The sequence below is a fragment of the Pholis gunnellus genome, assembly GCF_910591455.1.
Source record: "Pholis gunnellus genome assembly, chromosome: 22".
NCBI classification, from domain to species: Eukaryota; Metazoa; Chordata; class Actinopteri; order Perciformes; family Pholidae; genus Pholis; species Pholis gunnellus.
This window is the reverse complement of record NC_136549.1, coordinates 7,069,361-7,087,093: the sequence shown is the minus strand read 5'-3', so window position 1 is coordinate 7,087,093 and position 17,733 is coordinate 7,069,361. Positions and strand designations below refer to the sequence as shown.

Sequence of the window (17,733 nt, the reverse complement as noted above, 5' to 3'; positions counted from 1 at the left end):
AAAAATAGGTTCAGAAGAGAGGCACAAACACTTGTGGCTACTGTAGGTAATAGCCCCTCTTCTTCTTTGTCTCTCAGAAGCCAAATAGACCTAGCTTAGGTCTATTTGGTTTACCATTTTCTGTGAACACAAGAAAGATGTCAGGATCACAACATCCTCAATGTCTGCCTGTCTGCTGTATCCAAACACGGCACAGTTTTTGATCGACGCACAGGGTGGATGTACTGTAAAGGTGTCAGGCAATCAACAGTGTAGCCACGGGCAGACTTCCTGTGCAGAGCCTCACAACAAGCCGGAGGTTATTGTTTCCCTGACCTTTGCTATTGATCCTCACTGATCCTTGGAAATGCCACGGTTAAAAACTGCAAGCCTCAGCCACACTTACTAAATACAGTGCCCACGCACAAACATGCGAGACGGAGCATGCACACATACAGAGAGAGGGAACAAGAGAGGGATTTTTTTTTAACCTAAATTCATCGTGAAATGTAATTAAAGGACAACGTTATTGTGTGTCGAGTACTTCTAATTACTATAGTTATTGGTGTCTTACATGATGTCTGCGGGTATGAAATAATTCACAAGCCTCGTAATCATCAGTCTATTGTTCCGTGTCTTCATAACACTGTTCATTACCATCAATGGGCGCCTGCAAAGGAGATTACTTTATTGCCCGTTTTAAACACAGCACTGTGTGAAATAGTCCTGTTTTCTGTTCCGCCCACATACACACACATACAACGTAGCCCCATTTGTATGTTGGTCTCTCAATAGGGTATTATATGGAGTGATGAGCTGAGCCAAAAGGTACTTTGTCAGTTGTAGCTAATATACAGAAAATGTTAAAAGAATAAACGAAAACTAATGACATAATCTTGATTTAATTTGGGCAATCGCAGCAACGAAATATATAGTGGTGTCAGAAGTGTTCAGATTTTTTATTAAAGTCAAAGTACAACAATCTAGAAACTACTCCATTGAAAGTCATGCGTTCAAATTTTGACTTAAAAGTAAGGAATTTTCAGCTAAATATACTTAAATTACCAAAAATATATGTATTAATTCTGCAGAAAAATAGAACTGATACATTCTCATAATGACATTATTAGATTGGTCAATGTGTTATTTTGTGTTACTGCTTAAATGTCATGTGGTTACCAACCTTTGCTTGGCCCCCTGCGGAGCTTCTAAAATCTCAGGGGTTGCGAGGTAATTAATCGGAGAGGATACAAGAAAAAAGCAGGTTCTTATTGGTTTATTTATATATTTTAATCTAACATTTTGGGGGCCATCCACCAAAGAGTCATGCCAACAATTCCCATAGGCTTTTTTGTTAGAGACGCAACCTAAAAACGTTATGGAACCACTTCAAAACTTTCAAACCAAAATACATTTAAGAATACATTTGAGAAATAACTGATTGCTCTTCAATACATATGCCTCAACATTTTACTTTAACACAGTACTTGAGTAAATGTTCCTAGTTACTTCTAACTAGGGCTGAACGATATGGATAAAATCGAATACAACAATTCTTTTTCACCAAATACCTCAATATCGATATTGCGACGATAGGATTGACCATTGGTGCTTTCGCACAATGACATTTTAATAATAATCTTCATAAAATGGATATAATGACTTAGTGGTTAAAGGCAAATAAAAGAACAGCTAGAAAAGTCTGGTAAGTTTAGAAAATCACATCACTTCAGTGTAATGCAGCCTTTATAACCAGGAAAAAACGTACTCCATATTCTCATCCACCCAAAAATCTAAGACGATATCTAGTCTCATATCACGATATTAATGTAGTATGCATACATATTGCCCTGCCTTACTTTTTACCACTGCAAATCCGTTTAGCTCGACACCACACAAGCAACGTTACTGTTCATTACCTGCAGCACAAAGGCAATGACGTGCCGCGTGAGGTAAAAATGCATCAAAATCGGGAGAGGGGAAAGTTCCGAAGTTAATCTAAACTTGGCAGTTTGATACAGAAACAACAGGAAGAAAAAAAGATAGAATCAAGAGTAAAGGCAGATTGGCCAGATTTTGATCTGTAACTCAGCACTTTTCTGGCAAGGAGTTAGGCTGTGGGTGTGGGGGGTGCAGGAATTGTGTAGGAGTGAGAATTAGATTGCTTCCCGATGCGGCTGCCATGCCAGGATGGGAGGAAATGACATCAGACATCACTGGAGAGGGGCGGCGATTAAGCAGCGAGGGATAGCAAGGAAAGGGACAAGTTGGGGGGGGGGGGGTGGTGGAGGATGGATACAGAGCTCAGCCAAGCAGTACTCTAAATACATAACTAATGTTCCTTGCGGTGCAACTAGAGTCCCGGCTCATTTATTGTCTCAATAAAGCTTGTCTGACGGCCTCTGCATCGGTTATCAGTCACAGAACCATCTTAACTGGGTCAAGACCGCTGGGGAGGGGGTGGAGGGGGTACCAGCTCAACCTCTCTCTCTCCCCGCCTCTCTCTTTCTCTCTCTGTCTTCGGAGCAGCGGTGGTGGCAGAAAGCACAGCTGGGGCCCTGTTATCGCTCACACTTATTGGAGAGAGGTCTTGGAAGTACCAGGACAGATATCTTTGGGCTGTTTGTCCTTTGAAATGCACACGTCCTGATGAAGGACGCCCGGCGCATTCTCGTGCCAGAGTCTCTTTCTGAGTTACTACGTCATGTGAAACTTCTTATTATGTATTTTAGTAGTTGACTCAATATTCGATTCATTGTACGTTCAGCGTGAAATGTTACGAGAGTGAAATTATGTTCCTCACAAGTCCTTAAATGCTGCGTGAGTATACGATTTTTTTTTTCTCTGACCTTTTCAGTGCTAGCATCTTTCGAAAGAAAGAAATAACAGGGAAAAGGGAGGAGAAAAAAAGCTGCAATTTTGAAAGTACTTAGAATGACGAAGCCTGATTCGTCTTTGGTATTAGAGGAAGAAAAGGGCCCTTAAAAATTAATAATCAAAAAAAAGTAGACTCAGAGGCAGCATTAAATCAAACAACAACTGCTAGAGTGCTATGGAAATGTGTTCTTTTTAATAACAGTCAGTGAGGGATAATGAAAGATAATACGTGGTCCTTTTGAAAATACAAAAGAAATACAACTACCAAATACTGTACTATTTAACTACCAGTATATGCATTCAAAGGAGCATGCATTTCTCAACAATACGCAATATTTCAGCAAAAGAAATGTAAAAAATGACAATATCCAAACAGTGGTTTATGATGTAAACATTACTTTAATACCAAAATGCAATAAATACAGTTCAAGAGGAGCAAACTACCGACAGTACAGCAACAACTTTTTTAATTACCTTTGTATGATGAGCTCATGTTCAGCATTCTTCCTGATGACATTTAGATTCAAAATCAAAGCTTAAGATTATTATGTGCCTGAACTTCTTTTAAAAAGAAATACAAGTAACCAAGATAATTATGTGTTTTGACTCCAAACATCACAATTTCCATTGCTATTTTATGATTAGATTATTAAATTACCATACACGGCAGTTATATTTAAAAAAAGCCTGAAGGCAGAGAACTTTCCAGAACCTCTGTGCAGCTCGTCCCTGCTCACACTGCCCAGCCTGCAGTCAGAGTGAAAATGACACCACAAGCTTCAGGCAGAGTGAGAAGCTTTAAAACAATGTTTGGGATGATCTATAATAAATATGTTTTATAAATATTGTACCTACCAATTTGCAGTAAGTTTTGGTCAAAGACAGATGTTCTGCATATTTAGAAGTGATCAGATGCACTGGTGGAAGAAGTATTCAGATGTTTAAAGTTCTGAAACCCTGAAAGGCGTACTATGCAGGAATTGTTGTATACTGTCTGTAGACACAACATTCAGAGTTGACCCCTCCTCCGCCCGGCTCAACGACAAGAGAAGCACACATTCATCCTCGTTTTGGATCGAGCTTTGTCTGCCTGGCATTTTGCCTCGCTACATTTGCATTTCTTCGGCACTGTTCGTAGGGTTCCTCTTGGATGCGTGCTCGCGCATGCATGAAGGCTACACACCCGTTGCCCAAAGGCTGACGGCCAGAAACTTCCTGCACATAATGAACTAAGAAGAAAATCAGAAAACACAGGCAGAAGGCAGCGTCTCTGCAGATATAGCCTCCACCGCAACACTTCTTGTTGATCACGATTGAATCGTGATGATTGAGAGGGATTATTTTTCGGAAAATCCTGCACAGTATACAGCGTACAAAAGACGGCGGCGCAGTCGTTCATTGCCAATATGCCGAAGGCCACAATTATGATTCAGGGGTTTATTTTTCCTATTACAGTAAATTAGGTAATAGAACCAATGTTTCATTTCTGTGAATACAGTTGGATCTTTATGTATATTGGGTCTACCAAAGGAAGAAAGAAAACATACAAGATGAAGGACGTTGGGATATTCATCATCTTTTAAAGGTTTTAATTAGATTAAACCATCTTTAAGTTATTAATTGTGTCCCAAGTTGTACCAACTCAGTGCAATACTATTAGATATAAGGGGGAGAGTGTGCTACTTTTCAAGGTGTAAGAGGAGGCTCTAAAGACCGTTATGTATCATGCTTGGGAGGCCGTTGCTTTTTTAACAAATTGCAATAAACTGAAATATGAGAATAAGCCCCCCCTCCTCACCCCAATAACATCCCTACAGTCCCTAAGATTTTGGTGAAATTGTTTAATTTTTCTATTTGTGTGATTTTTTTTTTTTTCTGCAATAGCTGTTCAGTGTATTTACATTCTGTATTTACCTCTCGATACAGAGTTTTCTTTTTGTTGTTGTTGTAAGTAACCCAGTCCGCCATGTGTTTGTCCATATGCTCAAACAATAGTCATGCATGGACGTGGATACACATGCACACACATTCGCCGCAGAGTACTCAAAAACCACATGACCTGACAATAATAAGAGCTAACCAGATTTGAGTGAAACCGAATCGTCCTTTTATAAGCTGCCTTACACATAACAGCAATGATTATGCTCTTATCTGCTTTGGGAACTCTACTGAGTTGAATTATCATTCATGCTGTACTGCTGTTTTGCTTAATGGAATTTGTTTAGCAGGCTTTGTAAGGGAGCAAACAGGGAATAAACAGATTTATGTGGAGCTCTGCCAAGTAAAAGGTTATGCATAATTTAAAGCGGATTAGCTTGGATGTAGAGGTCAATAAGGCTAAATAGACAAGAATCATCAACATCCAGGAAGGAAAAGGGGCGTCTTGAGGGTCTGGGCCTCCACCAGCTGTACAAACTCTTTATTAACAGACGCTAAGGCTCGCTCACATGCATCCAGGAACATGCATTAGCTTACACTAACACACTTACACACACACACCTTACTCATACATCAGTACACACATGAGCAGTTAACAGAAGGCATACTATAGGAGCTAATTATAGAGGTGTGTTTGTTTTTGTTTGCAACCTGAAGGCGTTTTTTTTTCTACTTTAATCTAAGTATGTCACTGTGCCATTTATCATCAACTTCAACGTAGTCACCTTCATTACTGTCGGCCACATTGCCATCGCAACTGTCATCATAACCCATCATTACAGCACCATGCTATCATGCTGCCGTGCGTGTTCATTTGTCAAATTTCCCCGCTCCTTGCGTTGTTTACGACTTGTTCACTCAGCTGCTGATAATGGCAGTATATGAGCTAACAGTGCTTTTCTTTTTTTTTTACATGCTTATTTTAAGTTGCCTCCGTCAGATAGCAGTTCAGTCTTGGCACATCAGGCAAAGCAGTGAGTCTCCAAGAGGTTGAGATAGAACAAAGAACTGAAGATACAGTCGGTATGGCGATGGGCTGTAGTTTTCTCTGTAGTTTTGCAATCCATTTTGTACATTGTGTGTTAAAATGAAGCAACTTTTTTGTAATATTTCAAGTTTTAAAGAGCAACTTAACTCCCCGTTTTGGCTTGAAACACCTCTTGCTACCTGCCATCTACCCGCCTTTTTCAGCGAATTTAATGTCCAGGTAAAATAAATCTATCTATTCATAAAACCGTTAGAGTTAGATAATGTAACCTCCGTTTTATCGTCTACTGTACACTGGCTCCCGTTTCACACGCATTGCGTATTTCTTTTCCCGACCGAATCGGAAAGCAGTAACAGTGATTTCAGCCCCCCCCCCTGTGTCTCCACCTTCCGACGGTGGTAAAGAGCTGTTTAAACTGTTAGCTTAGCATGTCTTCAGCAGATGCCACAGAGGCAACAGAGAGTGACGTAAGGGATGCTTTTGCAGATTTTTGGATTGGATTTTCTCTGTAAAAAGGAAAATATCCTCTGTTGAAATGAACACAGAAAAATGGGACCCCTCATCAGTTGATAAGTCTGCACATCATTTTAGAAATGCACCTATCGATGCACCTATTTATTTCCCAACCATTTGAATTGTGTGTGGATGGAAATAACAAAGTAATAGTTATAGCATTTAGATTTTTTTACTAGTTCACACTGACTTCGGTGCGTTTGAAATACGTTTCCGGGACCGTGGTGGAAAAAGTCAGTCTGGAGCCTTGCTGTTGATTGCAGTTCTTCAAAAGGTAAATCGGAATCGGCAGGTCAGATATCGGAATCGGCCGAGAAAATAGCAATTGGTGCACCTCTACGCAATTTACTAACTCATCAAGAGGATTTGGTTACTCGTGAATCGCACAAGCCCAAAACATCAATGTTGTGCCCTATGTGAGTGCGAGGGACGTAAATGCTTGCCTGTTTGTGTTATGGCAGTTATAAGAGTAACTCAGAATGCATGAATGTCTGCTGGATATCTGTTGTGTAGGTGTGTATTCATGGCCTTGTGACAGATTATATGACTGTATGCTTTGTATCTCTCACATGAGGGCACACGGAGTACCGTGTACATGTGAATCGTTCTGCTGCTGAACTCTGGGTAGTTCCACACTGCTTTCTCCTGACTGAATGGGCCTAGAAATATTAATCTTGGCATAATTGGACAGAACAAAGGTCATTTTAGACCTTGTTTGAATTGTTTTGTTTTTAACACTTGATGCATGAACATGTTTTTGATCCCTCTAACTTTCTTATTTTAGTTTTTCTAATGAATCTGTTTTTTGAATGAACCACAATCACATGGTTAAAATATCAAACGTGATGCATGAACCTTTTCTGTATAGGAGTTGTGAGACAGGCGGGCTTCTAGGTCTCATGGGTTTACCATTCACTGCTGATGTGCCGGTGTCTCTGTAGACTCTGGTGTAAAATGATCTCTCTCCCACAGACTCCTGTTCGCGTTGACATTTCCTCCTCTGGCTTACAGTGCCTTTGGGCTCTCCTTCTTTGTGTGGTGTGTCTGGTGGACACACGTGCACGCCTGTGCGTACGTCCACAAATCAGGGGTTGCTGTTGGCGTTTAGCTGTGAGGAAATGTCAGAGCACATCTGCGAATGAACGATATCAGCAGTACCTAGTGGCCTGTACACACACAAACACACACACACACACACACACACACACACAGAGAAGAAAAGCAAACCCAGAGCAAATGGCACGCAACAAAACCTGCCAGTTATGCACCACAATAACACCTAGCATACATTTGTATGCAGAAATAAGGGCATTGAGACTGGAAGCAGCAATGTGGCAAATGGGCTTCAGTGTAGAGTTGTGGACATGTGGGAGAGCAAAGGGAGACTGATTGTGGAATGAATCTCAGGTTTTTCATAATAAAATGATCAATATATTCATAAATCTGTATACATCAAAATATGTTACAATTTCACTTCGAGGTATGTGAACAAAGATGCATTGGGTACCTAGGAGTCTCCCCTTAGCAGTCATGCCCACTTTATGCTAATCCTATGCAGCGTGGGGCAAAAACCATGCTGATTTTTGCATGCAGTATAATTTTTTTTATTTTTGCCTGTTTTAAAATGGTGTATTTGAATATGTCTGCATACTGGAGTCCCTGAACAGTCTTGGAGTTGCATAAATTGGATATGACTGGAAGGCTGAGACTCTTGTGGATCTAATGAGCCCAATGGTTTCGTATGTGATGATGTTAGTCCCAATAGTGGCCATTTCATTGAAGTGACACCATTTTTTGAAACTTGGCATTTCTGTATAAAACGACCTGTTGTGACCTCTAGTACAATCACAGCCTCATTAACATTTTTAGTCATAAGAACAAGAGACCTAGACAAATAGGGGGTATCTTGAGTAGTTTCCACTACAGAAGTGCTCAATTAAATCACTTCTTAAAGAAATCTGCAAAAGTCAAGATTTTGATGCCAAATCAAAGAATGGCTTTTTCTAGAGTGTTGCTCGAGGTATTTGTGTCTTAATGTGGGATTTGGAGTGATCTTAGATTTTGTGTTCATAAATGTATATCAATTTAGCACCAAATCTGTGTTATAACTGATATCAAATGAGAAATCGCTGCAACAACTTATGAGACACAATAGAGCATGGTATCTTACCATTATATACTTCTATCATAATTGTCTAAGCCCTCATACACTTTCACTGTTCATTTTAATCAGTTAATGACTTAACTTGGCACACAGTGCTAAGCTTCATCTTACTTCAGATGATGTCTACAACTTCTATGTGGCATATACTGCTGACCTGTTATATACCGGTGAAAGTCCCCTATTTGCTCGCCACAACCCTCCAAAAAAAGGGGTTAACAATTAAGATATAACTTGTTAATTAGTGAGCTTTAGAGGTGCTTATGTGTCCGATGTTCTACCTTTGCACAGAGCCAGGCGAGCTTTTTTTTTCCTGTTCCCAGTGTTTATGCTAAGATAGACTTAGTGTCTCCTGTCTCGCTCTGTACTTAAGGGACAAAACGGTAATAATCTTATCAATTAATTCTTAGCAAGAACTGTATTCCTTAAAATAAGTGCCACCGTAATGGCCCGATACTGAAACATTAGTCTTGATGGGATAACGCAAACTTTTTGCATTTTTATTTAACAAGGATGAAGGAAGGAAGGAAGGAACAGAGAGAGGGAAATAAAGAGAGACAGAGAGGGAGCTATAATGTGTTGCAGACTTTAACTTTAATTTGACAACTGAACCCTAATTTCAGTCTTGTCTATAAAGTGAACCCAGTTGTAAAGCATTACCGTCTTTCCCTATTAAATATCATTTAGCACATCAAACAGTTTGGAGGAAGCAGTTTTCTTTTTTCGGATGATTTGAGCGCTGAAAACCAAATTAAAGCACCTGTTTCCTTTTTCTTTGTTCATTAAAAATTGTTTGAAATAGCATTAGATGCATGAAGGAGGCACACTGCATGTGCACTCGTGTGTTCATGCCGTAGATGTTATGTTCGTGGTGGTAAAAGATTATTAGGTGACTCTTTCTTATGCACACACAACACTGGAAACACCCACACCAGCCTACATGCATATGCACCGACACAGGGCTGGGGTCTGGAAATGTCAGTCAGCATGCTATCTCATTATTTCTGCCTCTTAAAGTTTCATGAGTGCAATTTGGGACACAAATTCGCTCCACCAAAAGAAAAAAACCTCAGGCTTTTCAAAAAGGGGCTTGACAGCTTTTAGTGTGCAGATACTCATCAAGTCCGCCAAACGGGTGGAATAATCTTATGAAAAGCAGGCAACGCAATAGACTGGAAAAGGAACAAGCATGGGAAGGGAAAAAAAAGAAGAGAGGTAAAGAAAGGAACACAGAGGAGGGCAGACGAGATGAAGAGGGGAAGGGAAAGAGTAGAAATAGAGGGCAGACATGAAAGGAGAAAATAGTGCTTGTGAGGGGAGGGTGAGATAGAGGAAAACAAGACAAGTGAAAATTAGCTGAGATGAGCTGAGAGGAAAGAGGACGGAGAGCCGGTGGCTAATTACAAAGCACAGGGATTTATTTCTTTGCATTCGGGTTTCTCCTCTCATATTCCCCCGAGCCTCCTCCTAATTCCTGCCAGGCGTGATTCAGGTTTAGGGAATGTCTGCCTACCCATGGCCAGATAGTACAGTTAATTATCCAGATAGATCCACTGTAAAAGGAGACATGGGAGGGGATTTACGTGATGAAAGAAAATCTTTGATTCTTAATGGCACTCAGTTGAGCTTTTTTCAAGCTGCCTCTTGTTTGACTTGGTTGCCGCGACATGTCCGCAAAGAGATTATTCTGTGTGCCTGTATCTCTGTGGGTGTGTTTTCCTATGTACGGCGCAAATGCTGGTTGCACATGTGTGTGTGTGTGTTGAATGCGTTTGTGGTACTGAGCTGGCAACCTTATTCCCACCATTTTAAATGAAGTGTCATACAGAATATAAGCAGCACACAAATAGAGGGCATGAGTGCTTTTTTGTGTGCGTGTGTGCTACCAGGAAATGTGCCCACTTATTGTAAGAAGAACTACCCAGGGAGAACATTCTGACACATTCATAGTACTCATTTGTGAAACAAAGACGCAGTGGATTTGTTAAAAGGCTATTTTACTCGCCGTTACTGGGCGGCGGGGAGGCCTGAGAAGCACGTTGATGCATTAGAGAGGCAAAGGTGGACTGCAGTGCCAAGCGAATTGACAAACAGTAGAAGGGAAAATGCATATGAATGCTAATGAGTTTGAGTTTTGGTGCGTCTGTGAGAACATCAGGAGCGATGTTGATTTGCGTCCGTCAGACAGCAGCTCAGTCCTTGCACAGAATCACTCCGGCACACGGCGCTGTGGACCAGCGCACTAACGTCTGTGACACAAAACACACCAACCCTGTAGAAATCCTGTAGTCATGAATGAAATAAACAAATAAAGTAATAGTAACATAAATAAATAACTATATATATAGAAATGTGTGGTCCTACCATATGTGATCTCCGACATCAGCAGTCACACACTACTGACTCTGCTGCTTGCCATATCTGATCTGTACAGTTTGTAATTATCTTAGCACATCGTCTTATCTCAGCACCATCTCTTGAAGAGCGCCGCGCTGCATTTATTACACCAGATCTTGATCTGTCTTTAGGTCGACTTTCTCTCGTTCTCCTCTTCTGTTCCTACTATCTTCCTGACCTGCAACTTCTTTCTCTCTCACACACGCACATCTTTCTCCTGCCATCTCAGGCTTGGCATGGCATTAGACAGAATTTATTAGGCCAAGATGCTGGCTGTTGACATGAGTGTGATCTACCATTTGCTGGGAAGATAAGTGTCCCATGGAGGGTGTAATAATGTTCTCTCCTCTCTGCTCCTTATCTCCTGCTGATGAAACCACGACTGATACCTTCCCGTACACATAGCATCACCCCTGTATGTGTGTTTATTTTTGTCCGCGCCTGCCTGTGCTCACTGGTGTGTTAGCGGTTGGCTGCCTGCATGTGTGGGTGCGTTTAAGGGATGTTTTTCTTCCATATTGACCTTGAATCTTATAAGTTTCAACACAAGCCACTGCCCTCACATCAGCACTGCAGTGACATGGTCCAATGGTAACAGATAGTGTCACTATGAGAAGATGTTGCCGGGAGATGAGTTTAGCTAGTGACGCAAATCCAAATGTTACCGTGTGATGTTTTCCTCATACGGTAAATGAACCAGTTTTTTGGCATTTCCACGCACAATATCTGGCTATAAATATGGGAAAACAAACATATCATTGATACAGTGTACAGAATAATGTTGAGAATTAATTAGTTTGTAATCTTGCAACAACTCTTTACAATCTGTCTGATTTTGATACTTTTATTTGACCTGGAATTTGGATCCTTGGAATCCTTTTTAACTTCTATAAATCCACATCAACCACATCCGCAATGGAGCAAGCTACAAAGGTTTTTAAGCCAACCTTCAAATCCTCAGGTGTTAGTGTTTCATTCGTAAAAGGTGGGGTTCCTTTAAAAATCATTAAAATCAATTGTTATGTTTTGCAATGGCCAAATCATGATAGGGTGCTAATAATAGCACCCTATGGCTGATTAATACAGTTTTCTACTTAGAAGAGTAGGAAACTGTATTAATCTTTTGGCCTCTTATGCATCGGAACAAGCTGTCAATAACAAATCATAAACTTATATATATATATATATATATATATATGTTATGGCTAACATGTCAGCAAACCGTCTCCTATTAACATGTCTTGCAGATACGGCGCAACATTAGCGTTCACATGGAGCTGTGTTTCTGGACACCCGACAAATGTAGTAATTAGTCCAATATCCACTCTCTTCTGGCTCTGTTTTGGTCTTCACCAACTCCTGAGGAAACTATGTGGCTCTTAAGCTTCTAAAGGCTCCACTAAGCTCACCAGCTAATCACTGACTTGTTGGACTGCTGTTTAGTGCACAGTGTGTGTTTATCAGAGCCTTGGTGATGAAAGCAGCTGCCTGGTGCTCGTGGAAATGACGATGTCAAGAGTTGGGGTCAAGTTGCAAGCTAAAAATACCAAAACTCAAAAGCTGACCGGTGCTGACATTTTCCTCAGGGGGGACAACTGCGCAGTTGGATGATAATCATTGTTATAAAAGAATATTGATATGAGTTAGAAGTTTTAGCAACATAAATCTGTCTGTGATGTCTGTGCAGTGACATTTTAAATCATTCATCCGACATACCTTTGACCATTAAGGTCTCCATCACAGCAACCTGATGCTTCTTTTATCTTGTGGATGTAGATGATACAAATGCAGAACTAGCTGTTATTATTGTAGAACTGTGAATCAGTGAAGCAGACAGACAGTAAAAGATTAACACCTGAGTCATCACCAATATAGCCATTGCACTGTTTTTTCAGTCATAAATGACATGTCTAACACACATGCAGAGTGGAGCGCACACACACTTAATAGCATTCATTCCCTCATTAGCATTATTTACCTGACGCCGCAATACATCTTCATCAGCTGAGGGTCACCCCACTGGATGGTAATTTAGGAGCGAAACAAAACCGGTTAGTGAATAGTGAAGTGACCTTGCTGACAATGTGATAAATTCACAGTAATGGATTAAATAAGAAAAGGAAGGGGAAAAAAAAGAAATCTTGACAAACCGCGTGCTATTGCAGCTGACAGGTTTTTTCCCTTTCGCCTCGACGAATGGTGTGTTTTCAATATGTCCTCTAATTTTCTCTTCGGCTCACTTGCTTCCCTTTTTCCTTTTTACAAAGCCGGTTTGACATCATCCTCCCTACACTACACTGACTGTTGCTGAGGCACAGCTGGCTGTAGATGCAGATTCAGAACACTTTCTTGTCCTTCACATTTACATAAAATGGAAATGTGTCTTTGGCACTGGCGTACTTCACACAACGCGTCAGGATAAACCACACAAAAGAGAGATTTCAAGTAATAAATAAATATGTGATCAAATGTCGTTGAAAAAGAGTTACAGTGAATGGAATAAATCATGTCTTGAACTTGACTTGGGACCTGAAGTGTGCAGCATGAAGGCTGCATCTGGTATGCTAATTCAGAGGACTAGGTGGTGTCACCAACATACTATAGATGTTTTGATTGTAGATTGGTACTGCAGTCAGAGCTTGTCTTAGTTCACCTTTTTTCTTTCTTTCCTTGATTACCATATCATGAAATGATGAGATAAGAACATGCTTGGTCAATATGGTCAAATTTGATCAACATTGCCCCGGAAGGTGGGATTTTGTTTTAATTTACTGTTGCCAGTGACCAGCTCCTTTCCCTGCCCTTTGATGTTAATTGGCTTGCTCTGTAGCTAGAACCTGTTCTATCTACATTCATTCTGTATTCTTGACACAGCTGTTTGTGACCTTTGGGGTCCGAGAAGGATGACGATGTCTTGCCAGTAGGAAGCTCTGTTTATGTCCTGCTGGCAACAGTGTAATGCCATCAGCATGCATTATGAGGGAGAGATCACTGCTTTTATAATGCACAGCATATACTGTATGTGTATGTAGGAAAGCAGGATCCCTGAGAAATGCCTGTAGGGACAAGCTAGTCAGAGAACGGTGTTAAACAAACACGTTTGTAAGAAATGTTGCTGAACCATATCTGATGGCCAAAGCTTTTCATAGTTGTCTCAAATGGCTACACTTGAAGGTAGAGTGAGTGAGAGCGTTTGTTGCAATCGGTTGTACACATGAAAACTGACGGAAGTTGTGTTCTGAATGAAAAAAGAAAGCTTGGGGAGAGAAAACTCAAATCTAGCCTATTCTTTCGCACCTGCCCCCTTTTGGGCTATAAGCTCCGTGAATTCCGTGCGCCTTTCAAACTGTTGGTTTGGGAGTCAACTCTCCGATTCCAATGTTAGAAAAGGCTGCGAGGGGAGGGGGGGGGGGGGGGTTTGAGGCACTGCTCGTCTTGAAGCATACCGAACTCTTTAGGGACGCAAACTCGGGGGCATAACAAACACCTTAATCCAAGGGACCAGATAAGGGCTGACATTCATGCAGGATAAATGCTTTAGCATTTGTGGATATCCAGAAATGGACAGCCAACGGTTGGTTTCACCGGTAAACTTAATGGAGTTCCCAGCAATAACTTTTGAAGTCTATCTGTTGAGAACTGCCAGGGGAATGAGGTTGTACACGCTAAACAGAGTGCTTTGTCTAACTTGTGGACGAAAGAAATACTGCTGACAACACTTAATAGTTTTCCGATTTTTTTTGTATCTATTTGAAATTGCATTGTTCCGCAAGTGTAACTTTGTCCCTGAAGTGAAAATGTTGAAGTCACACGTGTTAGATTGTTATTTTTTCAGCTAGCCTTGAGGCGAACCAAGTAATTCAACCTCCAGTAGCATGTCAGCGAAATGCACTCAACAATAATAATGCTTTGCATTGGTGTCAATTTCAAACTCACTCTTTACTGTGCTGACACGGTGTTCATAGTACTTTCTATATTGAATAAAGTAGTGCTTGAGAAGGTATACATATGCCACGGATTGATTGATGTGTAGATATTGTTTATGGTGAACAGATATTAGCATTCGGTACAACGCTCGCTGATGATCTACATTTGAGGTTATGACAGCTACTGAAGGTGCCCTGAGAGCAAATTTATAGATATGGAACCGAGCACAATTCCTATGTGCTTTATAAGAGAGCCAGCATCCCATGGACGTCATGGCAAAGACAATATGATGTATGTCTGCCCTGTAATTCATTCTGAGTTTCACTGTTATCCATTAGAGAATGCAATTTCCCATCCATAAATGCATACGAATATGAGCATGAATGTATGTATCCGTCTTCCTTTATCTCGCCCATATTCTGTAACGGTCAAGAATGTTATCTCGATATAGCTTGTTCTTTACTTTGTCTTCATCCTTCCTCTCTTTCTCTATCTCACTTCATCTCTTTACTATTTCTGTGTCTTTCTGATATACGTACTCGGGTGGTCGTGGGTTTTTATTCTTGTGATTGGGAACCAACGCCAGACACAAGGCAGCGATTAGACACCTTTTCTTTTGGGGGGGTTCCTCATTACACTAAAAAGCACTGGAAGGATTGTTTTTTCAAATTTGACTTTGTGCCTTTATTCTGGCTGTTCATCTAGTGCCTGATATGTTATTATAGAGGCACACATTTAGTGTAAATGTTCGACGTCTTTTTTTTCAATTGCTCATCGATGATTCATTCTGCCCCTCACATTTCCTCTCACTGCAGAAACATGTAACTGCGTACATCGTGTCCGCTTTTCTTCCAGTAGTTGGCTGCTGTTTCTATAGAAGATACTAATATATATCTTAGTAGCAGTATGTGATTGGACCAACAGTATGTCAGGTTTTGGTGCAAAACAGGAACCGCATGACAGTGTGAATCCTTCACGCACCAACGACAGAGGTTTGCTAATGATGCTCACACTCGAAACGAGGTACAGATTATTCAATTTCAGAATCCAAAACACATTTGTTGTATTGAAAGATTGCATTGCCGCCGCAACATCACTTTTCTCAAACTGAAAAACTCCGATTTAATTGCCACTATATTTGTCATTGTTACCGTTGTGTCTCTCAGTCTCTGAGTGAAGCCTACAGAACAAATAATGCAATACGATTGAGCCTGGGCCTGTTTCAGGAGGTGTAGAAACTGAAATACAGCATCCTGTTTAAAATGTTGCTGAATGCAAGAGAGGCTGTAAACTTGGTAAATATCATTTGTGATGTTTGATTTTATTTTACCTGAATGATCGCAGCTCTCTCCATCTCTCTCCATCTCTCTCCATCTCTCCCTCATCTCTCCCCGTCATCCCCTGCTCCCATACCTCTCAATTGTCTCTTTACTTCATTGCTCTTCATCTACCTGCATTCCTCATCTCTCTTCCAATCTACCCCTCTACATCTCTCCCATCTTTTTCACTCCATTTTAAATGTACTTCAACATTTTTCTCAAATCGGCCCTTTTCCATCATTTTCCATCGTGTTAAATCTTTGCCCGTATCTGTCTTACGCCATCTGTCGTCCCTCAACCCACTCCCTCTATTTTAATCGTTACGTCTCTGCATCAACCTCTCTCACTTCTCTTCATCTGTTTATTCCTGCAATTTTTTTCTCTCGCCTCTCTAATCGCTCTCTCTCTCTCTCTCTCTCTCTCTCTCTCTCTTTTCCTGTGTTCTCTGCAGCTGGTATTGTTCGGAAAAAGCAGTGGTGTGAGATGGTGCCATGTTTGGAGGACGAAGGCTGTGACCTGTTAGTCAATAAATCTGGCTGGACTTGTACGCAGCCCGGAGGCCGAGTCAAAACCACCACGGTGAGTTCTCTTTTCGCCCCCCCCCCCCGGGTTACACAAACCACTCTCAAACCAGTAGATGTGTGCAAAATGCGTGGACTTACTGCACCAGTGGCTCTGAGAACAACATGACCGTGAGAGTTGAAAATAAAGCATTTGCATGGAAAATCAATTGTGGTGTTAATGAAAAACTAAGGACACATTTAATGCTGTTTAGTTTTGCTTGCCAAACATTGCTGTTTAGAGGCCATTTTAACAAAATGAATAATTTTACAGGATAGTAAACACTTTTGAGCATTGACTCCCATAAATAACTCTTATCTAAAGCCCACTTTAATGTGCTGTTTCCGGCTACCCCTATTTTTATGCTCAAACTGCCTGACATCACCATGTGTCCTCTGAGGCAGCAACATGTTGGGAAATGAAACACGTTTCAATATACAAATGCTAAAATAATACACATTCTACGTTTGCTGTCAATTGTTTATTATTTCAAACAGATTATATAACTTTTGAAAGAAACTGTGCATTTTACAATCAAATATATCAAATTATAAGCAATAAAAGGCACCTTTTACTTAAATCAATAAACTCATGGCTTTTAGTCATGTGTGGTGGCTTATGCTAGCTATTTAAATAGATATTGCAAGTAAATTATTACCTTTTTCAGTTGATTTGTCCTTGCCTATTTACACACAGCAGAGCAGACACAGAGCAAATGAGCATTCATTTGGATTAATGTTCCTGACCACTCAACGGATGTACCTCCAATATTCCCTTCTCTTTTGGCTGTTTTAGTCCAGTATCCCAGGAAAAGGGTGTCTCTTTAGCTGCTTAATGCTTTGCTATGATCACTAGCTTGAAGCCAACGTTTCCGTTTGCTGTTTTTTTTCCACTGAAATGTTGTGGGTCGTAAACCTGAAACGCTAAACCTCTGAGGGGAACCACAGAATCACTAAGTGTAGCACCTTACACGTAGTCATTTGACCCATTGGTAATTTGAAAGTATTGCAGCTCAAAACAACCTCCTCAGGAGATTCTCGGATAATGTAAGAAAATTGAATATTCATTCTTTT

General features: G+C 40.6%; 1 protein-coding gene across 1 annotated transcript in view; it reads left to right on the top strand.

Annotated features, from left to right (window-relative positions):
• Positions 1-17,733, top strand: part of LOC306713850 (chemokine-like protein TAFA-5) — a gene marked incomplete at both ends in the record, with an annotated part of 77,783 nt that overhangs the window by 54,318 nt on the left and 5,732 nt on the right. The window contains one exon of the mRNA XM_079183689.1: positions 16,551-16,678. Coding sequence (XP_079039815.1) covers positions 16,551-16,678 — 128 coding nt within the window. The remainder of the gene's footprint in view (positions 1-16,550; positions 16,679-17,733) is intronic.